This window comes from Gymnogyps californianus, chromosome 3 (assembly GCF_018139145.2).
Source record: "Gymnogyps californianus isolate 813 chromosome 3, ASM1813914v2, whole genome shotgun sequence".
NCBI classification, from domain to species: domain Eukaryota; kingdom Metazoa; phylum Chordata; class Aves; order Accipitriformes; family Cathartidae; genus Gymnogyps; species Gymnogyps californianus.
In genome coordinates this window covers 12,881,934-12,909,607 of record NC_059473.1, presented here as the reverse complement: position 1 = coordinate 12,909,607, position 27,674 = coordinate 12,881,934, and the positions used below count along the sequence as shown (strand labels likewise).

Below are 27,674 nucleotides of genomic sequence, written 5' to 3'. Positions count from 1 at the left end.
TACAGGCTTGCAATTTTAATTTTTAAAAGGCTCCTACGGTGGGACTAGCTATAGATGGCATCAGGCTAATGCAAATGGAAAATAGTTTTTAAAAAAAACAAAGCCACTTTAAATAAGTATGAATTCACACCATACACGTGTACATACTTAATAATTTTCTACGTTAGCTTTGTTTGAACAATAAATCAAATCTATACTACTAAAAATTCGGTATGTGCAACATTAACCTGATTAAAGCATTTTATAAATACAAGCTTTTTAGTATTGCAACATACTTCACTACTTAACATATTGAAAAACAACTTCTACATTTAAAATTCTGATGTAATAGTTCTATCTGCCAATTAAGACTACAAATGGAAAAATACTTGCTAATCTTTAACATTATCGAAAATGCAAATATATTTCATTTTTGGAAGAAAGCAATCTTGTTTACACTACTGGTGCTTCTTTAGACATTTGAAGATACTACACTAACAAAATACAAACTTTGTAGTAAGCTTACAACATGTACTTCTCAGAGGCAAAAAGAAAAAAACCTGGTTTGTATTTATGAAGGAACATCCATTTATTATAAAACAAGATAAAAGATATTAGAATTAAGTTGAAACAAGGCAACATTAGAAGAACCACTTTAGAGCTTTGTGAACGAAGTGTAGTTTTAAACTTGCAAATCAAGGTGAACGTAGCTCTTAACATGCTGTCCTCTTCTCTATAAATGCGATGACGTAGAGAAGCAAAGCTTCAAGGTATAAGGGTTGGAGCCATCTGTCAGGAGACAACATATAACATACTCAGGGCATTTTACTGAGCATAGCTCTCCTGCTAATCAAGATCACCTCACATAATCTGACAAGTTTACCAATTCTGTAGATTTAAGGCTCACACCTCCCTGCCTACCCCCACCAGTGGCCTGCAGACACCAGATGACCTGTAAGTAGGTGTTATTGATAGTCTACCAGCATTTTTTAGACATAAAAACAAAGTGATGGATCTGATCACAAGGGAACGTAGATAGAATTCCAAATGTTGTACTATACACAAGAAAGACTTTACCATTATCGCTCCCCTCTCCCTAGCTGAACTATTTATAAAAGTATTTAACAGGCAATTTCAAAGACAAAAGGCATAGATACTTAAGGAAGTCAAGACGTAGAATGTGGCATTTCTATCAGTGACAGAGTGGCACTGGACAGTATTTGCATGTGTTTTAAAATACTGTCTTTTCCTGTGATAGCTATATTTGATTATACATTAGGGTTTGCCTTTTTCATGTTGAAAGAGTAAGTTCTTCTGCTATTATCAGCTCTCCAAACTGAGATAAATCTGAAATTGTGAACAGTATGTTATCAATAATATCTTAAAAAATATTCTGCCCCTGAAGTAATCTCAGTCCATTATTGAGAAGGTGGGCAAAAGGGGAGGAGGGGAATAGGAAAGGTTTAAACTGTTAACAATTGACAGGGAGACAAATTCATAATAGTTTGGAGAAGGTAGTTTAAAATAATATTAGACACTGGGCTGGATTCAAAGTTATGTCTGTGAACACCCGGAAAAATTCCATTTAATCCAGTAAACTATCTTAATTTTCCAGTGCAGATCTGGCCTATTGTGTACTTGTTTAGCAGGTGAACTCCTCCTCCATTTTTACTAGTTTGGAGCTAAACTCAGCTTGGCCTCACAATTTCTGATTTGAAAGAGAACCCACTACAGTAGCAGTTAATTCAGAGCAGTAAGCTGTGTAACTTAAAGAATCTTCTGCCCAAAGATACTGCAGATTTCTCTGCATTTATTGTGAAAGATATAAAAAGCTTCAGTAAGACATTATCTGTTAGGTTTGATTTTGATGACAGTGGATTTTAATGCTTTTTCTGCCTGCCTTCTTTTTATCCCAAACCAATTTTTTTTTTTTCTCCATCCTTCCGTAACTTCAAAGTTGTGGAGCATATTTTGAGTTCTATAGGTTGACTTAAAAACTAAGAAGAAAGAGTGCCATTTAGATAGAAACTAATGGAATCTAAACTAGAGATTAAATACTGTAATATACTGTACTATATATTACAGTATACAAATACTATATATATGTATATATATAAAATACAGCATATATACATATAATAAGAACGACGCAGTTTTTAGCTGCAGACTGAGCTGCTGAAGCGTCACCTTTTACAAAGGCAGTATCAACATGAAAGAAAACAAGAAAAAATTTATAGCAGTAAGATCAGTAAAATTGACTTACTTGGGACTCTTATCTGGTAGTGATTAAGTACAGTGAGAGCTTCCACTGCATCTGTCTTACATTCCCATTCCAACAGACCAGACAGTGTTTTGGCAGAAGCTGTCAAAATGAGAAATAAAAAAGGGAAGGAGGGGATCAGTAATGTCTCCTGACAGTGTATGCTCTTATTAAAACTGGAATTCGAATAACTCCCCAAACAGGTCAAAGTTTACTTACGTTTTGGATCAAACACTTTGTATTTAATAAAGCTGAGAACTTCATGATCCTCACATAACTGTCACAAAAATAAAATAAGAGGTAAAACTCCAATAAAAATGCACATAAACACATTAGCAAAAATTCCAAGTTCCTGGAAGAGACACACAAAAAGGAAAATACTGATTCTTGAAGAGAGCTTCCAAGAATTTATGGCAAATTATTATTTTAAAAATATGTTTAGATTGGTAACTCTTTAGAATACCATTCTACAGTATGCAAAACAAGGCTCCTATATCTGTGCTGTCCCATGATAAATATGATTTTATAGGCACAACAATTGTTAGTACTGATATCACTACTACCTCAAACAACATATTTAAATAAAAACAAGTTCTTTTTTTCAACATTCCCCCTTCAATACAGTAGCTCAGAAGTTGTACATACAAGCACACCACTCATGAACCAGAGTTAACTTTCAGACAGAGCTTGAAAAAAAATATTTTTATTGAACTGAAAAAGAACTCACTGAACTATCATCAGTTTTACCACTGCCTCCACTTGAGAGGCCCAGTACTGCATGTTTTAAGCATCCAGAGTTCATTTAGGACTCAATTGTGCAAACTGTTCCAGGTGCATGCTTCTCTCCATTCCAAAACATCCTAGCAGTCATTAGAGTAATAATCTCAGGGAGTCAGTAAATCTTTTGCTAATTGTAGTCCTAACTTTCCCTGTATTTGGCTTTGGATGAGTCTCTTCCCCTTCCTTCATAAAAACATACTAAGCTCCTCAACTTTATTTCCAAGATCTTGTTTCTCACGTGAAAAAAAATTAAAAAAAAAAAAGAGAGAATAATGCCAGAATTGCGAAAATATAGCAGCTTCTATATAGAGAGGCTACAAACCTATTTTAAAAACCAGTTCTCTTCCAGTTGCTATGCTGTAACTCTCCCAGTTATTTCTTTTTAAAAGTAGCACAGTGTAAAGCTAGGATAGAGCTCCAAAGCACTATATGTCACAGTCATTTCAACTGCCTACCTTTACAAATGTTTCTTCAGTTACACACAGGGGAACATTATAATAATGCAGCACACAAGAGGGCGGTTGGATGATGTTCTTAGATGCTTGGCCAGCACTGGTGAAGCGATTATTCTTACTCATTGCAAAATCCTTGTAACTACTCGTGCCATCCTCCAGTTCAAATATCTGGCTTGGAACTACTGAATGCTGCTTGGAAACACTGGGATTTAAGGACATATATATAGTTAAGTAATTAAGACTTGCATACTTTGCACATAGATTATTGATCTAACTGGAACAGAACTGACATCTCTTTACAACAATTTGAAATAGAAGGAGAACAAGATGGGTTGGATTTGACACCTTCCTCAAAAAAAATATAGAAAGGATGGATAAGACACATTAGGGAATACAGCTTATTAACAGCCAATCCACGTAATGCCCATATGCTTTATTAATATAAAAAAATAATAATAGTAAAAAAATTATAAATAGTAATAAATAAATAATAGTTGCAAATTGGAAATCATAACTCCAACAATGATAAGAGAACAATGGAATATTGTCCACTTGCAACCTCATTTCATTTGCCCACTGGTTGACTATTAATCTGATAAAACATATTTACCAGACATTAAGTCTCTTTCCAAATAACTTGACATTGTTGAGATGTGTGACAGCTCTTTCCACAGCGTACTCATCACCCATTTCAACCAGTGCCGTGCCTGGAATAGTCTTCATAAATTTCACCTAAGATAGGTAAGGGAAAAAATGACATTGCAAGAAACAGCACAACCGAGAGTTTTATAAGTTATTAGGAAATATTTTTAGACCATCTCAGCCAGGCTTTTTCCAAAACAATTAAAATGACTATAGTAGTTTCCAAGTTTCTAATCAATTATGCCTTACCTTCTCAATGTTCCCATACAAGCAGAACAGGTTGAAGACCCTTGAACAGTTCATCTTTAGCTGATGCAACCCACTAACCATGACAACTGACCCAGAAGGATTTCCACCATGCATGTAAGAGGAGGATGCCTGGGGCAATGGATAAGCAACAAGTTCTGGAGTGTCCCGAGATCCCATTCGGTACCGGCTCGGCAAGGGCAACAAAGGACCATGTGACCCTAAGGAGATGAAAGACCATGCTTTCATATTGTTTGAAACAAGTTTCACTACTTAATCATACATTAAAGCCCACATACTTAATGCATATTTAAAGGGGGGTGGGGTGGGGGGCGGGGTGGGAAACAACATTACAGCAGTTTCCATTAATTCTTTTTCCAATTTAAAAAAAAAAAAAAAAAAGGAAAAAAAAAAACCACACCCAGACAAAAAACCCTCTTCCATTCCCTTTAATGTTCCAAGTCTCCTCCTATATTACCAGACAAGAAGGAAGGAGCTGTTTCATAGTATTGGTTTTATACACAAGTGAAAAAAGTTATTTCAGTAATCATAAAAATAGTATCTGCCCTGCACCATACAAAATATTTTAACATAAACCTATCAGAAGAAATATTTAAAATAAACCTTCAGCAATATTGCCATGTCTACTCATAGAGCTACATGACACCAAGAAAGAATATTACAAAGTAAGGAAAACAAACCAGAAGGAGTGAACTTTTAGCTAGAGGTCAGGAGAGGAGATGACACAGCTCTTTTCCAGAGACAAGAGATTAAGTCAGAAGACTGCCTTTCTACAAACAGCTCATTTGGAAGAAACAGGAATACTTAAACCCCTGCATTAATGCAAAATGAAGCTGTCCTATTTTCCACTACAGGTAAAGTGACAAGTTTCATTGAAGTAAACAATTTCTTTTTTCTCCCTTTTTTTTTTTTTAAATGAAGAGACATTACTAGTATGCATTACTTCTGTTTATAGAAAACATCAGTATTACAGACCAAGGAGAGGATCCCTGTTCTTCTGAGACAAAAATAACGTGAAATTCACATAAGCCAAGTATACAAGGAACCTTTTGTCCTTTTTTTCCCCAGGAAAAAGCAGTAATGAGAGGGAGACAGTGGTATAGCAGGAGATAGCCACATTACTTAAGGTAGAAGGGTATATCAGAAGAATGAAAAAAGAACATCAGTGAATAGAAGGTGGAACTTGGAAATTCTGGTGATTTGAAGAACCTTTGGAAAGAGTAGGTAGAAGGTCAACCTACATCGTAAAATATCATAAATACATTTGCAAAGAAAGAGGCAAGACAAACCACATTACATTTGACAGTTAAGAGAGTAAATAACTAGAAAAGTCACATCTAACTGGGGACATCAGTTTCTCAACCCTGAGGTCTAGGTTCAACACATGAAATTGACAGCAAATCTTCATTTACAGATAGCACTGTTAACAACTGCAGCACTTTATAGCACTAATTCCAAAACATCATTCTTATACAGTCACATAGCTATACCTTTTCAGAATTAGCTAAATTAGAAGAAACACAGAGCCCACAATTCACAGCTTTGCATGCAAGAACATCAGAGAGCTCTGTGTTGCATCAAACCATTGATCAAGCTATGCTGCCATTTTCTAGAAGAAAACCGCTTTCCCAGTACAGATGTCATTTTCCATCCATTGCTAGGGTGATGGCAGCTGAAAAGAAACATTCTTCCAAGGAACAAATTTGTAGAGCCGGATGCTCTCCGTGAAACGAAGAGGTACGGCAAGAAATGCACATAGATTTCAGTGAATCACTAGCATTGTCAGAACATGGACTGACAGCACTGCACGTACAGCACAATAGTGAACTACTCATGCTGTAGGGGTCCACAGTTAAGCATTGATTGAATATTTATAATTCCACATAACATGTAAAGAAATCATAACCACCTGTCATCCTATGTTACTTACCATAACCATCATGTCTAAATGATGATGGGTGCTCTCCCAAAATAGCTTGCCTCTGGCGGCCCTTCCCTCTGTCTAACATGTGGGAAGGGAAAGAAAACAGTTTAGTATGCACAACTATGCACTTGATTTCTCCAGTTAAGACACAAAGCTTCTAGTTAAGAAGCAAAAAAGTAATTTGAGTCCTTGTTAATTTTATAAACAATTTCTCATTCGTTATATGTCTAAAACCACAAGGTGTAGCCCTGGGACACCAAAATTAAAAGACTGCCATCTGTATAACAAATTGCACTTAAGTTGATTGGGGGCAGTGGCCAATGAGGAGATGCAGACATTTAAAGTTTATGGAAATACCCAATAGTTTTCCTAAACAGACACCACACATTAGTATAGATAACACCATACAGCAGGATTTACCTATGTGTCTCTTAAAACAATTTTGAAATGCAGTACTTTTGAAAGACAGTACCTGAATCATAATATTAGCTTCAACAGCAACACATTTTCAAAGTGGGCTTCTTTCAAGAAGTTTCAGCATAAGCCAACAACAACCTGTATTACATGGTTTCATAATCAGTAAACAGAGAGCATTACATATGTGTACATATATATTTACAGAACACCTACTGATTTATGGGCGTGCTGAAAGGATTGTACATTATTGCATTATCAGCAGCACATTACAGTTCAATTGAAGAAAAACATCACTGAATAATGCACTTAAACAACGGTCAATCCTTTAAGAAAACCCAGTTCTCTAGGATATAAAGTTAAGCAAGGGGTCTACGTTACTGGAGGAAAGCAGTGCATCACAGCCAAAGCTGTATTTTCTAATCGGATCCATGCTGCATGACAAAGAAAATCTAAACTTCCAGGTTTCTTTGTGGTAAGCAACAACTGATTTCTCACAATTAAAAAAGCCACATTGAAAAGACAGGGCAAGGCATTTATCAGTTTACAACAGTTCCCAGGAAATTTAATTATGACTGCTGAAAATGGCAACTCCAGCCCAATGCAGCTGGAGGTATTTCCTCTGAAAAACAGGAACTATTTGCGTTAGACAACATAACAGTGGGAGATGAAAACACACGTGCCCTTTCTGCTCAGGATTTTAAGGACAGGTTCCAAGTCAGATATTTACTTTGGCAATAAAGCCTGAAGAGAGAACAGTGCTGAATGCCTTCAAATATATAGAAGAAAGATTACTTTTGTCAAGTTTTGTTTTTCCATTCCCTTTTCAGGGTAACAGCTCTGGTTCTTGGCTCTAGAGAGCAAATGGGCAGTCATATAAAGTATTTTGAGCATTTAAACTGTATGCAGTAATCATCTTTCAGAAAAATCAAGTTTATAATTCCAGTCTGTGGAGCTAAATCCTTTGAAACTGCACACAGTAATACAGTAAAGGACCATGTTCTTCAAATAAAGAATTCTGGAAGAACACAGTTTGACAAATATTTCCCTCTCCGGATGGTGTAGTCCGCTGCTTTCTCCTTGCTCCATACTTGTTCCTTCCTTGATCAAAGTCCCTCAATTGTGCCAGTACAAATACTTGTGCAAACAGGCATTGAAACATGAGAAATGATCTGTGTTAAAAAATAATTCCGAAAGGAAAGATTCTTTATAATCTAGTTTAAGTTTGGGGTTTGTTGTTTTTTGGTTTTGTTTTTAAATCAGGTCCTCGAGTCACTGCGTATGCTGGTATTACCACCAGAAGAAATGCTCCAAACTGCAGTTTGAACCTTCTGGCTAAAAGCAAGTAGAATACTAAAAGTCAGGTGGTTTTTTCGGTTCAATCTAATGCAATATGGGTTCATAGCAGCAGGCACTTGTTAGGAAGTTTACTTAAGTGGAGAAATACTATGGGGAAGTCTGTAATTTGTTACCATAAAGAACTAAAACCAGTTCTTTCAAAAAAAATCATTAGTAAAATGCATTTCCTTCCTAAGATTTGAGGGGGGGTGTGAAATTCTGAAAGATTGTATTAGCATGCCTGTCCTCAGAATGAAATTCTTTTGGGGTAAGACCTTGTTTGCTGCAGTCAGATCCCTACAGTTCGGGTCACATTAAGTTCAAAAGCCAAAAAACACTGCTGCAAGAGTAAGTTGAAGCACAAATACAACTCTCTCTCTCAAAAGAAAAAAAAAAGTCCTGGATTACTTTATGGGCAGAATTGCTCTAGATGCCTGCTTTCTCAAGTACTTTTCAGTGTTCATTCAACAATTTATATTCCCATTTGCTAAATAAATGGACGTGGGCCACAGCAAATGAAAAATCATGCTATACACAACGTAGCATGATATATAGAGAGAGATATATATAATACAAGTCTAATTCTTCTCTTATGTGTAGCAGAGTGATGTATAGAAAATAGAGACAGGCTGTCAAAGTAACAAAAGGAAAACAAAAGAGTAGAGTGAGAGTTCTTGAGAAAGAGCAAGCCGTACGTATCCTAAGTTTTTCATTTTCCACTGTTTTCTCTAGCTTGGGGAACATTTAGTTCATACATCCATATCTATCTGCAGACCAATTACATAATGTAATTAGATGGCACAATGTTACAAGTCAGCCTCCAAACACTGCAATGATCAAAAGACATGAGGGTCAAATTAATCCTTCAGATTTTTTGAATTCAAACCTTCAGATTTTTTTCTTGCCCTTGAGTTTCTTCAAAATCCCTTTTTTAACTCAGGAATTTGAGAAAAAAATTTGAATCCTGATACAAATAGTCATAATCTAGCAGCTGCAACCAATACTGTAGCTCCCTTGTTAACTTTTTACAAGAACTTCATTTTGAAAATTCAAGCCCTAAGTTTTTAGTCGTACAACAGTTTTACAAGCCCAGCGTCTCTGCAGAATTACTTTGAAAGTGTGTATCACTTGAGACGGCCAAAGCCCTGGTTCTCATATAGCCTTCAATAAGTAGATACTCTATCTTGGACACATTGTCTTCACCCTTCTAACTTTACATTGCACACATTATTGTACATAAGTTACTGAACACTGCACTCTAGTTACAGATTTTTTTTTTTTTTAAATAAACACTTTACAGGAGTTAGGCTACACAGCAGTTTGTCTTTACATATATAGTCATAGTTTCCACTGACATGAGTTAAGCTCTGGTAATTTTTACAGCTGAGTACTTAAGAGACAGTATGCCTGTACCAATTATGAATGTCCCTATTTTAATACTTAAATATAACTGAGGGGACCTATCTGATATTGCACTGCTCAGTTCCAACTATCTACAGATAAGGATTAAATTTCCCTACTACTAGACAATATTTACACTGTTAAGACTGAATGCAACTCTCACATACAGCAAGTAATAAAAAGATTACAACGTCAATGATATCAACAAGAGAGTTTCTTAGTTTTGGAGATTCTCAATTTTTCAGTTGTAGTTTTAAGGGAAATAAGACCAGCATACATACAAACTTGAACACAATGGGTACAGTCTATCATGTTATTCATCCCATACAAATCTGAAGTACTGAAAGTGTCCTCCTTTAAAAACTTGTGGTGGTGGTGCATGCAGTATGCAGACAAGGTGAATTGCAAGTCTGAGTTTTTTCAGAGGGTTTTTTTGTTTGATTGTTTGGGTTTTTTTGCTGATGCCGATGTGGTGCATGATGAAGTGTAGAGTCAGCCTGCTGAAGTCCTCTATCCTTCTTAATGCCTCGTCCAACATAGGGGAAAAGAGTCCTTTCGAAGGAGAAGCAGTGTGCAAGTTTGTAGTTTGTAAGGAATAGTCTGTACCAGGTTTCCTCTCCTCCAAAGAGAGAGAGCTGCTTGGAGAAATGCAAGTCCTTGAGAACTGCGAAGGTGCTTGCAGGTGTGGGCTCCTTGTTGAACTAAGTGGCTCAAGCACACGGCAGTAGGGGGCACTAGGGCTCAGGGTTAATTTCCTGGCTTGTGAACACAGCCTTCAGCAGCACTGGCTTGCTTTGAAATGACTACTGCGATACAGCCTGACCACGTATAAAGCATTGTCATTAGCACAGTCAAACATCTACAGCAATAACATATGAAAACCTACCTCGTCGGCCCAGATACGGTTTAGTGTAGTCCCAACTATCGTTGTCGTTTCTAATGACATTAAGTCGAGTTGGCTGTTCAAATAAAGTAAAAATGAAAAAGATTTAAGTCTTGATTATTTATATTTTTCTCATAAAATTAAGAGAAGGTCCAAGCATTACCCTTGCATATTCAATTTTTAGTGTGCAGCATCCTGCATAGATATCTGCTCCATTGAGCGCAGCCTTCGCCTTCTGGGCACAAAACACTGATTCAAACATACACATCACATTAAGGATTTTTTTCCCCAGGTGTCTCATTCATGTCCCTTTCTTCTGATAGGGCTTTATGTCTGCAGATATTTCACTATTGTATACCTTACAAGAACTGTATACAGACTTTAATATAAAATTACCAACAAATATAGACTTACGTTAGGCATCTGTTTTTGAGATGTAAGTAGCACATGATGAGACCATTCATAAATTAGTAAATTCTTCAGTGTGGATTATATAGATGCAAGCTTTGTTTATGCTCTGAGCTTATGCTGTTTGGAAGGGGATATTCTGGTGGATTTAGTAATTTTCATCAGAGGACATAGAAAGTTACCAGCAAGCCTAGAGAATATTTGAAGGGAAAGTTTGAAGGGAAAGTTCAAGCTGCATCATTTGGGAAGGGATCAGAGCTCGGGGGCGAGAAGGCGTGACTTAAGACAATGCATCCCTTCTCACAGCTAGCATTAGCTGGAGACTTGTGGGTAGGGAGAACATGAACTCAGTAGTTACTTTACAGCAAAGAGAACTAAGAAGGAGTATGCCCTTTTTAGCTTGTTAGCCAAATAAAACCACAGAACTAAGAGAGATACTTTGAATGAACAAATAATCATCTTGCATCAAAAAATACAAGCAGATTGCTTTAAATCCACTGCTCAAGGCAAATGCACGTACCAGGCTCCAACATGTAGGTTATTTCATATCCTCTACATACTCCAAGATTAGTTCTATGACTAGCAGAAAAATGTACCTGAGCCTTGGCGCATGGCAATCCATGATCTCATACATACTCAATAACATATGGTGTCAGAAAGCCTGAACCTTGCAGCAGACCATACATTTTGCAGGACCACACTGTCCTTTGATATAATTTAGTGAAATTTTGGATGTAGTCTGTATCAATAGCATATCCCTTGTGTTTTACCACATTCCTGCAGCCCAACTTCTTCCAAGGTGATGTAGGTTCACTGTGGAATTTAAGAGTGAGAAAAGTTAAGCTTCCCAGACCTCTAAGAAATTGTTTGACACTGGCTAGAACTGTGGGAGCACATCTGCAAAAGTAGTGGATACTGCGATTAGCATTGAAATTTGAGTAAATTTTTGAACTTTTCAGACAAGGCTTGTCTTGAAGCTCACTTTTTCCCCCCTCCCCCCCAAACTATGCTGCTGCATTACTTTGCTTACATTTGTGAGTTTTCTTTCAATTTCTGGTTGTTTTTGTTTTTTAATAAAAGGCATGTTGCAGAATTTAATTCAAAGGACAGAAGTATGGTAGTTTCAGAGTACGTGCAGGATCCTCCCCACAACTTCCCTAATCTTTCACAAGATGCAGAATAACCTCCAACTGTACAAGTCATCTGATCCAGACAACACTGCTTACCACAAACTCGACACACTATCACAGTAAGTCAAACTACTGTCTGTTAGGACACACAGTTTAAGTCTCCTACATAGATAAACAGCAATTAGTTTGCTTTTATGGAAGTTAGGGTAATTCTTTTTGCCTGGCAAATCATCAATGTAGCCACCGGTTAAGTCATATGTTACAGAAGTGACCCACTAATAAAGCCTGCCACATCCGTAGCATCTGAAATCACAAAAGAATTTCTGAGATTTTGGTACAATTTTGTCCAGATAACAGCTCAGAAGTGGAGGGTAATCAGTCTCTAGGAAGAGGGCTACCAGAGTTTTATAAACTAAGGCGTAATCATATCAGACTTTGGACTTTGCAAACTGCAGTAACACATTAACAACTCTGAACATTCATCCCATGTACAACTTAATGCTACAAATACAGTAAACAGCAGGGTAAGAGAGCAGGGAACTTCCTCAACACAGTATAAACAGGTCAAGGAGGCCTAAGTTGGTCTCGTGCTTTACTGAAGTCAGAATAGTAAGACAAGCAGTATATATTAGAACTATTTTAGAAGAGTCTGAAGAAGTCAAACTGCACCTCTGCAATCCCTTACCCATTTCTTGTGTATCAACATAGGCAGAAGCCATGAAACTTTTGTGTATAATGCATTGTCAAATCTATGACATATTTCATATCTGCAATTATTAGCCTTAGGGCCACCTGTAAACATGGTTATCAAGACCATCGTTGACAATGTCTTTTTCCTATAAAGATGAAATGTGTAAGTGCTATTTTGTCTTATAGACATATAGAAATTAGAAATTATTATGTCTTAGATAGAAATTAAAAAATAATTTGGTCTCAAAATTACACAGTATTTTTCTGACATTCTCATGTTAAATCCCATCTGCAGTCAAGAACATACAGGAAAAAAAAAAAATCACACTCAAAAAGGATATTCAACCATAGCTTGTATTCCATTTCTCTTGAATATAACAATGCGCTGAACTTTTCCAACAGGGTTGCACACAGTATACAAGACATCCTAAAGAAGAAGAAAAAAAAAATTTTAGTCAGATGTGAAATTTCAAACACTTTAGGTCCACAGAACATTTTCCTGCACTGGCATTTAAATGCCAAAGAGCAAGAAAAGGCTTGTTAACTTTTCATTTATAATTTTCCCTATACAATTTATACATTCATGATCAGCATTTTTATGGATTACTATAGTACAGGCACTCAAATCTGAAAAACAGGAAAAAACTTCTATAACAAGTACTCATGCAAATAGTTTAACAAGTATCTTCAACTGTGTTAAAACCCAGTAATTGCATCCATGTCTCAAGCTGTGCTCCCTTTTAAGCATGCACTGCAGTAGTTTCACCAAAGCAAAGAGAGACAAAGTGACATTGTAGTTCTAGCACATTTCATTTCATAACACTCTAACAGCTGGGGGTTTTTTTAATTGTTCATGTTCATTTTCAGAAGAGTAACCAGGGGTAGTCCATGATGTAAGCTTAGGTAGCTTATCAAAAGGAGAATTTCAATCATATTCACCTGAATTAAAGACAGTGCAAGTGGTTGCTCTGCATCTCCACTTAAGGCAGAGAAAACTTCTGACAGGAAACACTGGATTAATGCAAACTCATTGTTAACTCTCTGCTTGCACCAGCATTTGTTTATATTACAAGGAACCAATAAAATTCAAGACCATCTTCAGTGCTGCAGGGGAACCAAACAGCGAGGAGAAAAGTTCACCTTACTGCACATCAGGCCAGGCTTATGATGTGGTGCTAGGAGTATCTCAAACAATAGTCATTTACACATAACAACTCTGACATCATGGTACCAGAAACTAGTCTCCAGCATGAATCTGGCCAAGAAAAGTAAGTTTATTTTAGAATGATTATACACCCATACTCAGAATTCCCAAGACTCAGGCTTGAGAACCTGAACAAACAGGAACTGTGATTTCTTGAAACAATTTACCTGTTAGATCATGTTCAAACAGCTGAAAGCACATAAGCTTTACTAGACAGCCAGTTTCACAGCTAAACCTACCAGGCAAAGGCACTGACATCTCGGTGAAACACTCTACCACAATCTATTTTTCCCTTCCTTTCTTTATATCTAAGCCAAATACTTCCAAAATGCTCATTCCAAGATCTTAGTGTACATCCTCAGGTTTATTTGGGAGACAAGAGAGAGAAGGGGGAAAGGAAGGAGGTATACTATTTATATTATGTTCTGCAGAATAGCAGAGCAACTGGGAGGCAAAGGGGTGGAGGGCATGCTGGATTTCTCAAAAACAAAACAAACACACCCCCACATACCCCCCCAACTCCCCCAACAAGAAACGAGAAAGAGGATGTCTTATTGCTGGCTACAGCTGCAGTGGTGTAACTCCCGGCTTATATAAAGTACCATAAGCTTCAATATATGGGCATATTACCACAAAAAACCCAAAAACAAACAAAAAAACCAAACACCACAACAAACCAAGAACATTGTTGATGCTCAGGGGCTTTGCTCCAGACACTCCAGTGAGTGTTTCACATAGCTAAATGAAGCAAGTAGAAGAGATTGTCAACCTTAAGGTTTTCAGATGATGGACAGACATTTTTAGAAAGGATTCAAGCAGCCTGAACCCCTAAAAAATAAAATTTATGAGATCATTTATAGGTATATTTTCTATGCACACTCAATAGCACAAACAGCTGCCCTCCATCTCCTCTTGTTTGGGAGAACAGAGTCCTGAAAACTTTCCAGCTCCAGGTGACATTTATTTTCAGGCATATGACTTTCTTCCAGAATTTGTCTCTCAAAAGATTTCTTCACAGTCACTTAATTAAAAAAAAGAAGTTGTCTTTCAAAATGTAAACTCTACTCAAAATACCATCAGTGTCGTTAGCCAGCAGGCACACACAAAACTTGATTTTTATTTTTTTTTTAATTCAGCTACTTTAGATTACCAAATCAAACAAGTTATTCACAAGATAGAGTAACATGGGTTATTTTAAATAAAATTTAACACTAGCATTATATGCGTACTAGAATATCATAAAAAAGGAGGTGCAGCAACCTAATCTCAGAAGTTGATAGTTAAGTTTAAAACATTTCAATTGCCAAGGCATACCACAGCTTCCCCGTGCATGTACAGAAGGTTTAGAAGGTAAGTGAGAACTAAGAGGCAACAGACAAATTTGTCTGTTCTTACAGACAAATCCCTGACAAAGTTCTGCCCACAGATAAGGAAACTGGGAAACAGAACTTCAAAGACCTATATATGACACCTTAGGCAAAACTTTTTCAAAACACCAGCCCTCCATCACATAGGGGTGGAAAGCAATTAGGAATTAAATACAGTTAACTTGCCCTTCACTGCCACACCCCTCTAAAAAAAATTCTGCTAGGAAAGCAGCAGATCACAATCGTAATGGAGAAAATAAGCTGCAGTAAAATTTTAGAACAATTTAGCTTCTTCCACAAGATGCCCTTGAGCAGACCAATTTCTCTGCAAAACCTTATCTTGTTCTGAAAGAAAAGCTCTTAAGAACTATGGAACAGTTTATTGCAGTTATTCACACTTGCCACTTAAAACTGGTTGCAATTTTTCATCTATTTCATCTAACTGTAGTTCAAATTTAAGGAGAGAAAAGTGTTGAAGAGGAAGAGGTGGTGTTTGGGTTGTTTTGGTTTTTTTTAATAACGCAGACTTTGCCTGAGGCATTCTTAAGTTAACTGTTTCTTTAACCCATTGGCCAAGTGCAAAATTTTTATTTTTCTCATTACATTCCTAGCTATTATGGGTACAACTGCTCTTCCCAGTTGCTATGACTCTACTAGTCTACACTATCTTCAACGAGCTCGGATGCCTGCAAGGAATTTTGGAAATATCTGCTTCTAGTGCTCATTGGTATACTCTAGACAAACAGCTGGGGGCCATAGGAAGGGGGGTGGGGGTTGGCTGGTTGTTTTCAAAAAGGAGCTACTGTGCTAGAGGCTTCATCCTCATAATTTCCATGAAACTCTCTTAGCCCAGAACGACGCTTCTGCTAGCAGCTTCCTCAAGCATCTACATTCAACTCAGCTGCTTATGCAAGCCAAATTTAAAATGCATGAATGAAACGTAGTTTCCAAAATCTGTATTATAGTCACATGCAAAGAATACTTCAACTTAGTCAGTGGATTTGTTCACACAGCTGAAAGCAGGTATATTTTTAAACACTGATGAAAAAGCAATTAATACTTTGCCATGCTTTTCTATAAAGAAAACTGACAGGAGAAAGAAAATTCATCATCCACTAATGAATGGTGGATGGATAGGTAATCAAATAGGCATCATCCACTAATGAATGGTGGATCGATAGGCAAAAACCTATCGATATTCACAATACAGTGAAGCAAAAAGCATATGGAGCTGACTGCTTGAAGTCATTTCAGGAATACTAAGTTTTAATCAATTTGCTAACATAACATGTGGCACATAACCAAAACTTAATACTTGCATTAAGTTATACAGTTCCACACAACCCAAACACTTTGATTGATCCATACTATCCTATATATTTCCCTAAGAACAAGTAACTTATGCTTGTATCACAGTATTACAAGTCTGCTTAAAGCAGACTTTTTACATTTTTCCTGAAATATTTCTGTGCAATTCAACATGTACTATAAAATCTCTACGAAAAATACAAGCATTCAATGCACGAGAAAACACACATTCTTAAATACTAGCAAAAAATATCTGTATCATTAAAAAAAAAAACATGCACATGTGCCATAAATAGATGGCAATAAATTAGGATGCAACTGTATATATGGTATGACTTGAAATACTGAAAAGTAAAATGTATCAGCCCAAATAAAAGCGAGGAAGATTCCATCAAACTGGAGTTGATCATCAACAGATGAAGGTTTCAACTTTCCACAAAGGACATACTTAAGAATGAAGGACTGCAATAAAATAACCCCTCCTACTGGAAAAATTACTTGCTATTTAAACATACACCACTCAGAGCCTAAAAGCTAAATGACATTCCTGATGTTGTGGCAACACGTTTGGAAATATTTCAGAAGCATGTAGCAACTTAAACATTTCAAAATCCTGACCACTGAAGTCTTCAAATGTATTGCAAAATATCTGTAAAATGAGACTAAATCATCTCAAAAAACCTTTTTTCCAGAACATGCATGTTACTTACGTGAAGATGGTGTAAAGCTTTGGTAGGTGAATTTAATTCCTGACTCAAGTTAAGAGTGTACAATTTTAACAAATAGTACACAACGGAGATAATGTAACAGAAATTGCTGCTCCCTACCTTTTATTATTTTATTAAAAAAGAAAAAAAAAAAAAGAAACATACCACTGTAATTGGGTAGAGAGGATTCTGAATGGACAACAGGAGAACTTTATTTCCACCAGATGGGTCATCAGTGTTCCCTGGCCGAGTAATCCTCTTACTTGTTGAGTAGTTGAAAAAGGCTTGCTGTCCAGCAATGTATACAGGTTCATCTCCTGCAAACGTTACACATTTCTTCGCACTTTCTACGTTTTCAAACTCCACCAGAGCCTGGCGCTTAAATGGCATCATCATGACGTAGCTGGTGAGAGAAACATTATAGTAAGTTTTCCTATATGCTTACTCAAAACAACTCCAAAGTCCCGTAACTGTCATATATGGTATGTTTTTTCTAAACAATTCCTAACAAGGACATAAAAGGAAGGTAGGTCTCCCTGCTCACACTTCCCAAACCTGGTCAACACATTTCTAAAGCATTTGCACAAAACAAAGAAATGCAGCTATAAGATAAGTAAGTAATAAGTTGTTTTCCTGAAAAAGTTTAATGCATAAAAACATACAACCAATACAACAGTTAATCATCTACTAACTTACTAGAACTACAATATTAAAAAAAAACTTGCTAAAGCCATTATAAGGTAAAGGATCAAAGTAAATATATAAATTTAAAAAACACAAATTATAAAATACATTCAAAGTTGATACATTAAACATCTTTGCTGTTGCTAAAGAAATTCAAAATACTGTTTTTGACACAAAACTACCTTAGAGGAAATAAACAGAAGTATTCTAGTTAACCAAATTCAGACACAGACAAACTCAAGAAGCTTTGTCAGCTGATTAAGTTTTTGAAAAGTAAAACTCTCAGGCTAAAATGTACCTATTTGTATTCCTGAACAAGCTTGTGCTCACTTTATTTTACTTATTTATTTTAAGATACTGGTACAAGTAAAATTCAATAATTTGAATATTAAGGCAGTGAAAAATACTATCGTACTATTTACAAAACCCTATTTGACTTCAATACATGCATTTACTTGACAAGAAATACATATTTCCAAAAAGAAGCACTCAAAAGTCAGAATAAGCTGGCTCTACCCATTCACCTTTACTATTTTGTTCACAGATGAGGAATCTTTAGGCTATATGACCTTTGAAGAGGCTTTCTCTGAATAACCATCTCATTCTGAAGGTCCTATCATATCACAAGCACTCCTCCCATACGAAACCATAGGAAAATGCATCATCTGCTCTGTGGCCCATCCTTATTTTTGGTATATTCACTTATATCAAGACAACCACCCTCGTGCTGTTCTGCAATTCAGTTTAGCTACAGGACTAGCTGTGCTACTGAAGTCTGATAGCAGACACCAGGGCATGCAGACAGTGTAACTCTGCTTGACCAGACTTGCCATGTACAGAAACACCGAATCTTCACGCAGCTAGAAAATCTTTATGCTTTACTATTAACTAAGTTCTGGATTTCAAATGGCTATCATAATGTATTTAAAGAAGTCCAAGAGACTTTTAAATAATGCTCCCAACTTGTCCAGAGACATGACTTTATACTGCTTGACATACCATATGGTTCCAAACTTTTCAAGAGCTTCCACAAGATCTGCTTCCACAACTGATTCACACAGCCCTCGGACATGGACGACAGGAGAAACAGAGACTTTGTGATGACTTCCCCCAGCATCCTAGAAACAAAATGACAATTTAAAATTCAATACAGAACAAGGAATACTGCTATCATTAACTAAAATTAAATATTTGGCAGACACTACACTGGGTCCAGAAGCAGCCATCTAAATGTACAATCCAAGCATATTTTAAATAATTTAACTTTTCTTTCCAAACAGATTGCCAAGTTCAGTTGCTGAAGTCTACTTAAAATAAAATGCTTTGCAGATTTAATTAATGTGTTTGCACAGGCAAGATTTTTCTAATATAAAAAAAAGTCTATTTAACACTTGGTTGAATTGCAGGAGGTCTTCCACCCTATTAATTAAAAGCATAAAAAAAGTACTCGGACATGCACAATAGCTAAAATATTTCTGACACTCTTCCTGTTTGTTTATGCCAGTATTTGTTTGAGACAGGCTGGGGGGATAAAAAAGCAAGAACAAACAAGGGCCATCAGTAAACTGAATGAAAATTGATTATTTTTCTAATGTATGCAGAGCTGTGCCCCACTGCAAGAAAACACCAGCTCCATCCTACACTTGAAATAAACCCAACCTCCCTTCTAATTCTGAACACTCTTCATACATGTTTTTAAAAACTTGCAATTTCTGTACATATGGGCATGCTCTCTTTTCACCCCAAGGGTGACTACCATTAACAGATTCAGCCGTCATACATTAACAGAGAGAATTCCCACTATGAACATTTTTCAGAGCTACTGCTATGACTTCAGACAGTCTCGCTTCTGTGTGACTGAAGAATTTGGGCTGGAATTAGCTCATCTTTCCATGCAAAGCCTGAAGTAGGGCTGAAATTTACCTTACATATTCTAAGACACGGGTGTAAAAAGAATGAAACGATGTAAGCCAATAATGAGAGATAATCAAAGAAAGATTAGATATAATAAAGGACACACTAAAATATACTGTAATTACCAGCACCCAAATTTCATATGTGTAATGGCAGTGTAAAGTTGATGTATTCAAATTTAGCAACTACATCAATGTGTTTGATCTAATAGGTCAAGTCTTGTCAATTTTTCACTTTTTTCTAATTAGTAGTATAGCATCTTCTGGAACTAGAGAGAGATTCTCATTTGTAGCACAATTGCTGGAGCTGAATGCTCCTTTAAGTAACCACAACGATTGCTACCACTGCTACAGACATTCCTCTCTTCCTTGAATCTGGAGTTCAAACAGATAGGGAAAAAAACACATTCCAGATAACTACACATTGAGTCTTGTGTGTTTAATTCCTATGTTCCATACACAGCTCTCCCAAAACAATTATGTTGGTTTTTTTTAAATCGAGGATTTGACCATTCTGTTTGAAACAAAAGCCAGCACTTCAGACTTCGTCAGACGTCAGAACAACCTGCTGTTGTTCTAGCTTAGCTTACATTTTATTCATTTGCAGTATGAAAGCATTTTAAGTGGCAACACATTTCTTTGAATAAGAGCTGTGACAATTGTGGGAAAACACCACTAGTGATATTTGCATAAGATACCATATATCCTGAATTAATCAGCTGAGGTCTACAGCAGTAGCAGTCAAAGTATTCATAAAAGGTTAATACTTTGAACTGCAAATACTTAGGCAATTGCAGAAGGAACAGAACTACACAGAGGTTTTTATTTTCAGCTTATATGTTCTTTACCCACATACACACTTTTCAAAGCTGAAAGAAGCACCTGAGGAAACCTTCAAAAGAAAAATAACAATAATTACCAGTTTTTCCTGCAAAGTCTGTTACTCTAAGGTGTTAAGATAGCAGGCACCTTTACTTTATTTACAGTCTACAGAACAATCAGAAGTTATTAAATCAATTACTCATTGCCCTGCATACTTGTTACTATATTAAGATCCCAGTTAATGCTAGGGGTATGCATTTTCTTTTCTTCTGTTTTCTTTTCTTTAATGCATTCAAGAGATCTCACCTAAAAACATTTCTGTCTAATCAGATGGCAAATATAAGCAATGATTTTCTCACTGAAGCAAAGACTTACTACAAAGAGCTACCTTACTTAATTAGCACCCCCATACATCAAGTCAAGCTTTTCAGAGAGTGGATCATAACAGAACAGTATTTCTCTCTCCCTCCCCTTCCCAGTTCAATCTTCTGTTATAGTTTCAGTTCATGTTTCTTTGTCATGCATATCCCTTTGTATTTTTATTTATTAGCAGTCCATTTAAGCTTGCCTACTGAAGATATAAATCTTTGTAATAGTACAAACTCTCTCAAAGTTTAAGACTTTTATACTTGCATCTTCAAATCCATTATACATGAGTTATATGCACATATACAGATGTCCACACTTCTGCAACTGGAATTATTCTCAGAACCATCAGCAAATACAAATTTTGCTTTCTTTTGTAGTTAAAGCAACACTTGGCTTTCCAAGCCAAATTTCCTTCTCCCATAACACCATATAGAAAGCATCCTTTAGTAGGGTGTTGTACAGTAGGAGATTTAGCAAGAATCCAAAGTCGTAACACTGTTGCTATTGTAGCAACTTGCGCAGAAGCTCAAGAAGCATGGAATGAAAATTAAAAAAAAAACAAAAAAAAAAAAAACCAACAACCACCTCCCCCCCCCCCCAACAGTGAAATCTCAGTCACTTGCCATGAAATTAAGGACTTATCTACATAGCATTTCAGAAACTGATTTATACAGATGAAACCACTGAGGTTATAAATGGCCAAATCAGAGGACCTCTGCTTTACTCAAAATAGTTTCTAACCAGCAGCAGTGAACAGCAGCACAGAGCATAAGTCAATTCTGAGCCAGGAAGCCGCAAACTAACATTCACAGACCATATTGGTGAAAGACATGAACATGTGCCACAGGCATATGTTTGAGTGCAAAAAAGTCTTCACGAAGGACAGACATACACATTATCGTCAAACAAGTTTTGCAGTTACCAAGCTGCAGTATCAAGCAAATCTAATATGATCCTTGATTTCCTCTAAAAGAAGGAGAAATAAAACCACTAGACCACATGAAAAACCAAGCGTGTCTGTAAGTGTAAAGCATCTCCACAGCTAAGGTTAGAATGTATACAACTCATCCAACTGCTGCCATAATTTCTTCCCAGAGATGAAAAATATAGGATTTTGACCAAGATCTCACAGTCACTGTATCTTGAAAACTACACATGCTACAGTTGGCACACAGACAAAGGTTACATCAAAGCATCTGCTCACATACAGATTAACCACTACCCGTATTTCTCTGCTTACAAAAGAGTCTTTCAGTAACTCCAACTTCCACGATGGCACAAAAGCCCCATGCAAAACTCCAACACGACACTTGCACTCCACCAAAGCCAGAACAGATTAGCTAACGTTACTGCTGTACCCATTAATATATATGGCTTAAGGGTTTTTGAAAGCTCAATAACAATTTCTTGAAGAATCGTTATCTGGACAGAAAATGCAATTATTAAATAGATAATGGAAACAGACTTCCTTTCTAAGTGCGCAAGACCAGTAACAAGGACAGAAAAGGTTTCCCTCAAGAAAGAAGCTAGGAACATAAAAATGCTTAACACTGAAACCAAGCTGAGGCACGAAAGGAAGTGCTGACATAACCAAGCACATGAAGCAAAACCAAATTATTTTACATACATAAGACTGCAATAGAAGCAGCTTCAAAGAACGGCTGTAGCATTTTAACATGCATTCTTTGGTGACCTACATAGTTCTGGACAAAATTTTAAATATATCACTGGTTTCTTACTAACAAATTACGATTTGCCATTCCAAAAAGGAAGAAAGTCGTCATGGGCTCGAGGATGATGTCTCTCTTGCTCACCAATTCCAGATTAGAGAATTTTTCACCAACCGTTTGCACATAAATGTGTCCTTTATCCTTTCTCCAGACACTTTCCAGTCACTATATTCACCTTAGTTCTATTAGTTTGTACTACCTTTTTTGGACCATCTGCTCCTTTACCGTTTCTCTGCTTACCTCCTCCATCCCTCTTTTTCTCCTCACTGCAAAAGGATGGCACTCCTCCTTCATATTGTCTCCCCCAGCTACCTAAATATACTGATATTTTATTTCTCACCATTCAGATTATCTTATTCACTCTCAACTTTTTCCTCTCGCTGCATCCCTCTTAAATGCTCTGAAACTGCTTTTATAAATATGACAGACTTGGGGGGAAGCCCCAAAAGGTTGCTTATTAGGTATGTAAGTGCCCAAAACTTCATTAACGCCTAACTATGGACTTACCTGCATCCAACTGCCTTGCAGGATATCAAGGGTAGCTAAAATTACTACACTATAAAGGCAAGGTGAAGGTACACAACACATTGCCCAATAATCTCAGCTCTTCCCACTGTGGATGGTCTGATGAAAGGCTTTCATAAGCAGATACGCAGCATTTCATGCACACTCTTCAATGACATGATGATGGCATTACTTAAAGCTGTTTGCCCTGTCATACATCATCCCTGCTGATCACACCTGCCTGACTTGAGCAGTTCTGCCTCTTCCCTACAGAGGTACAGGAGACACCTCCCTCCGTGCCACCTGGAATTCCTGTAGCTTTGCAGTGACAACAGTATTTCCAGTACACTGTGAAGACAGCGTCTCAGAAGAGCCAAGCAAACAAAACAAAGTTGAGGTTCCACGGCAGTAGAAGAATATACCAGTTTTGTATATCCTGGACTTACTTTTTGTTGTTGTTGGTTGGTTTTGGGGGCTGGGGGTGGAGGGCTAGGCAGGAGAAGGGGGTTAAGGTTAATCACACCCCATATTCTGGAAGGCTACCAGGCAATTTAGTTTTGTTTTGGATGTGGAGTTTGGAGTGTCGTTTATCTTGTTTACCTCTTCCTAGTACTCTCTGCCACTGTGTCCCTTCAATGATTACAACTGCTACAGAACAGAATACCTGCACTCTGGCCGCTTCTGCTAATTCTGAATCTGCACTGAAGTGGTCAGGCAGTTGGACTAGATGATAGTTGTAGGTCCCTTCCAACTGAAATACTCTATTCTATTTTCCTCTCTGCTCAGCACAATCTGAATATCCCTTTAAAACAAACAAACAAACAACACCCCAAAACAAAACCCCACACAACACACAGCATCATCAGGAGATTCAACCTGAGGTGCTGGAAGAACTAGCCTGAAGGTAACAGCTACTTTTTTTGATGGAGAACAAAGGAGGGAGGATGATTTACACTTAACCTAACCGATTTCTAGGACGTACTTCATTTAAGAAATGGATATATGAACAAGTCACTGCAAAATAGGTCAAGATCTGAACTCATTGCCATGCAGCTACTGTTACCGCAACTGCCTGTGATAGACATGAAGCAACTGAGTTGCGAAGTGAGCTGCTTTCCATTTACCGCAAAGCAAGAACACTGCACACAGGAAGCTACAGCAGAGTAGCTGAGAAGCTGCAAGTTCACATCCCTATCTTACCTTGCGGTAGCTTGTAGTTATGTTTATGTATTTGTACACCACATCTCACTTCCCCAACTGTAAGAATAGGGATAATAGATCTTCCTTACTTCATAAAAATATTTAAGAATAGGTATGTCAGAGACAGTGAGGCAGGCGGATACTACAGAAAATACAGGTTGTATAAATACAACAGTAATCAATGAAACTGAAATTTAAGGGAGGGAGAGGGGATGGAGCTGAAAGGCCCTCCAAACACCCTCAAACACAGCTCTTAACCCACATTCTCCCAGTGTCCTGACCCTTTGCTACACCACAATTCTGATTCCTCTGCCAAGGCTTCACCACCATTCAACGTTGCCTCTGTAAAAGTCATTCTTCCAAATCATGCTCTCCCCCACAGAATACTTCTGCAAGACCACTTCCTACTCCTCACCCAGTCAAGATTCTGGTCTGTTCCTGGCTCTCCATGCTCCTCAGCCGTGAGATGAGCCATGAGGAAGAGGATACACCTCCAGGCTATGAGGAGTGTCCACACAAGTGGGAAACAGAGGAAAAAGAAGAGCAAAATAAATTTTGGTTTTCCCCATCTGGATCTCGCATACAGACTTCTAGGCACCCATTCGAAAAAAAAAAAAAAAACCAAAAAAAACACAACACACACCTTAGAGGCATGAAGGGCTTATTCAACCCAATGAAACACTCCCAGAGGAACAGGAAAATGCCACAATAATAAATATAGCTCAGCAGGGAGACCCCCACCAACCAGCTAGCAGGGTCCTACCACAAAACAGCTTTTATACAAAGAGAGCATATAATCCATATGAGTGTACAGTTCACCGATATTCTAGGACGCATGTTAGGAAAAAAAGAAAAAAACAGTAAGGCTACCAGGCTCCTACCACTCTTTCTACCCCAGTCACCCATTTTCCCATTTCTCCTTCTAATTCCCCATTCCCTATAGTTCCTCCTACTTCATCTTCACTTATTCTTTTTCTGCTCTCTTCTGAGGAACCCATGATACTTACACTTCTTCCCTCCTCTCAGCCTACCTTCATCTTATGTGTCTTTGCCCTGAACCACGTACACTTTTATAAGCTAAGAACATTTCCCTGGAGAGAAATGAGTAAGATATGTCACAGAATAAATAAGTTTCCTGCATATTTTTTTAATCTATTAGAGAAAAAAACTAAAATTCAAATTAACTAACTCTAATGAATAGATGCTGGCATTTTGCTACTAAAAGCCCCACATAAAATTACTAACAAAAGTGCTCAGTTGTTCATTTTTCATATACCCACTTGACGTTATAGCTTATTCTTAAGAAACTAGTTTGATCTCTATTATCAAGACAACTTCTGCCTCTCCAATAGTGGACCTGTGAATACAGCTTTGCCAATAAGTCAGAGTCAGTGACCTCCTTGAGGCACACTGCAACTGACACAACAAGCTGCCTAAAAATCCTCATGTTCTTGACTTGCTACACATTTCAGTTTCTTTACTCATGAGACTCAGCACATGCCATTCTTGAAACCCAAAATGTAAAGGTACAGACATACTCCGTGCTCTCGTTACCTAAAGTGGCAGGGCAGTGTCTCCTGCACATTAACTGGGATAAACTGAGATACTGAGGTCAACATGAAGACAATCAGAGCCAGAACCCAGAATGAAGGAAAAAAAGAAAAAAGTAAAAACTAGCTGATTTCAGAAAATATTGCAGAAAAGAGAAAAGGTAAGAGCAGTATCTTGTTCCTACTTGAAACACTGCATGATGTCCAGCTCTCCTACATGACAAAATTTCAAGATAACTTAAGCAAGCATATGGATTTCATTCACAACTGGCCTTTAAGACCGAGCACATTGCTAAGCCTTGACTGCAACACAGACAATGCTCCGTCATAAGAAACTATACAATTAAAATAGTTCTCTCCAGAGATGTATCTTTGTTGCAGTTTATCAGGGAACTTTTGTACTAATTTAGCAGGTACCCTCTCCATCGAGAGGTTTAACTGACAGAGAGATGGTAACAGCAAATGCTCTGTCATTAACTTATCCCAGTGCTAAGCAAGCTCATTTTAACAAATCATGAAACAGAGGTATTCTAACTGTCAAGGTCTGCCATTAAATCAATGTTTTCTTGATCTTGCTTTTTCAAGTAAGAAACAGAAAGAGCCATCAAGAAGAAAAATTATTACAATCAGCTGGACAATTAGTTAGCTAAGAAATCAAACAGTAGACACAAAAGTATTGTTAGCCCAAATTTATGGGTCAAGGACTATCTTGACACTTAGATAGAAATTCATGAAGAATAAAAGGTACACAGTAAAAATTTAGTGAACCAGCGTGCTTATTAACATTGTTCGTGGGGGACGGAGAAAGTAGAAATACAAAGGAACTTAAAAAGGAGGCAATCATTTACGATCAGCCTTATCGCCATACGCTGCCAGACACAAAGGTAAAACAGAAGGATGAAAGAAACCCTCTGCCTCGCTTTCTTCCCCCGCTCTACGTTTCTATAGTTACACTCGGCAACAGGGCAAGCACACAACTTGCAATGGCAATATCCCAAAAGGCAACAAGCTGCCCACGGAACAGAGACAATCTCAGAACTGCAAAATCCAAATCACGTGTATCTAGCAGACTGCAAGCTCAGTCCCTTTCCCCAGGCAACTACGGTGAGAAATAATTAGCCGTGCACCCTGAGCACGCCTGCCGCGGGGAGAAGGGAGAGAAGGACAGCACCCAGCCTGGTTCCCTCCCCTCCTTTCCCGCCCCCCGACCACGGGGGGGGAGAAGCGCACCCCCACCGGAAGCGCCTCCATGCCCGCTGGAGAGGGCCAGCGGGTCCAGCCTCGGGAAGGCCGCGTGGCCGGGGCTCCCACCCCGGCGGGAAACCCACCTCCCGCCCGCCTCCCGCCACTCCGCGGGGGAGCGGGGAGAGCTCCCCCCCCCCCCCCGCCGGGTAAACAGAGGAGGGGGAGTGTCATGAGCCTCGCCCCGCGGGAGGGGGTGGGGCGGGCGGCTCGGAGGCCTCCCCCCCGCGCCGGCATCCTGACGGAAGGCGCCCCCACCCCGGCGGCCACCACGTCCCTCACCCCGCCCGAGAAGCCCCCTCCGCGCGGCGGGGGGGCTTGTCCCGCCGGCTGTCGCTCTCCTCCGCGCCGCTGTATTCGATCTCGCCTTCCTCGGCAGCAGCGCTGGGCTTCAGCCGCTTGGCCTGGCTCTCGTAGGCGCCGTCCTCCTCCTCCTCCTCCTCCTCGTACCGCTCTCCAGACGACGGCGACGACATGGCCGCGAGAGGGAAGGAACGGCCTGG

The 27,674-nt window shown here is 38.2% G+C and overlaps 1 protein-coding gene across 1 annotated transcript; it reads right to left on the bottom strand.

Moving 5' to 3' along the window:
* On the bottom strand, positions 1-27,674 carry HNRNPLL (heterogeneous nuclear ribonucleoprotein L like). Its single transcript, XM_050893355.1, has 14 exons — positions 27,454-27,674; positions 27,241-27,268; positions 18,841-18,959; positions 17,323-17,560; positions 12,913-12,998; positions 10,507-10,603; positions 10,347-10,419; positions 6,314-6,385; positions 4,366-4,583; positions 4,085-4,206; positions 3,475-3,676; positions 2,459-2,516; positions 2,243-2,341; positions 1-768 (listed from the first exon to the last, which is right to left on the bottom strand). Exons 1-14 carry the CDS (start codon positions 27,645-27,647, stop codon positions 713-715), a joined length of 1,662 nt encoding a protein of 553 aa, XP_050749312.1. The 5' UTR covers positions 27,648-27,674; the 3' UTR covers positions 1-712.

What these genes read in the sequence shown, in the direction of transcription:
- HNRNPLL (XM_050893355.1), bottom strand. Translation starts at nt 27,647, where the DNA reads ATGTCGTCGCCGTCGTCTGGAGAGCGGTACGAGGAGGAGGAGGAGGAG. An exon ending in ACCGTATCTGGGCCGACGAG is followed by an intron (nt 6,386 to 10,346) that starts GTAGGTTTTCAT and finishes CCCACATGTTAG; the next exon opens with ACAGAGGGAAGGGCCGCCAG. An exon ending in TGTATGGGAACATTGAGAAG is followed by an intron (nt 4,207 to 4,365) that starts GTAAGGCATAAT and finishes TACCTATCTTAG; the next exon opens with GTGAAATTTATGAAGACTAT.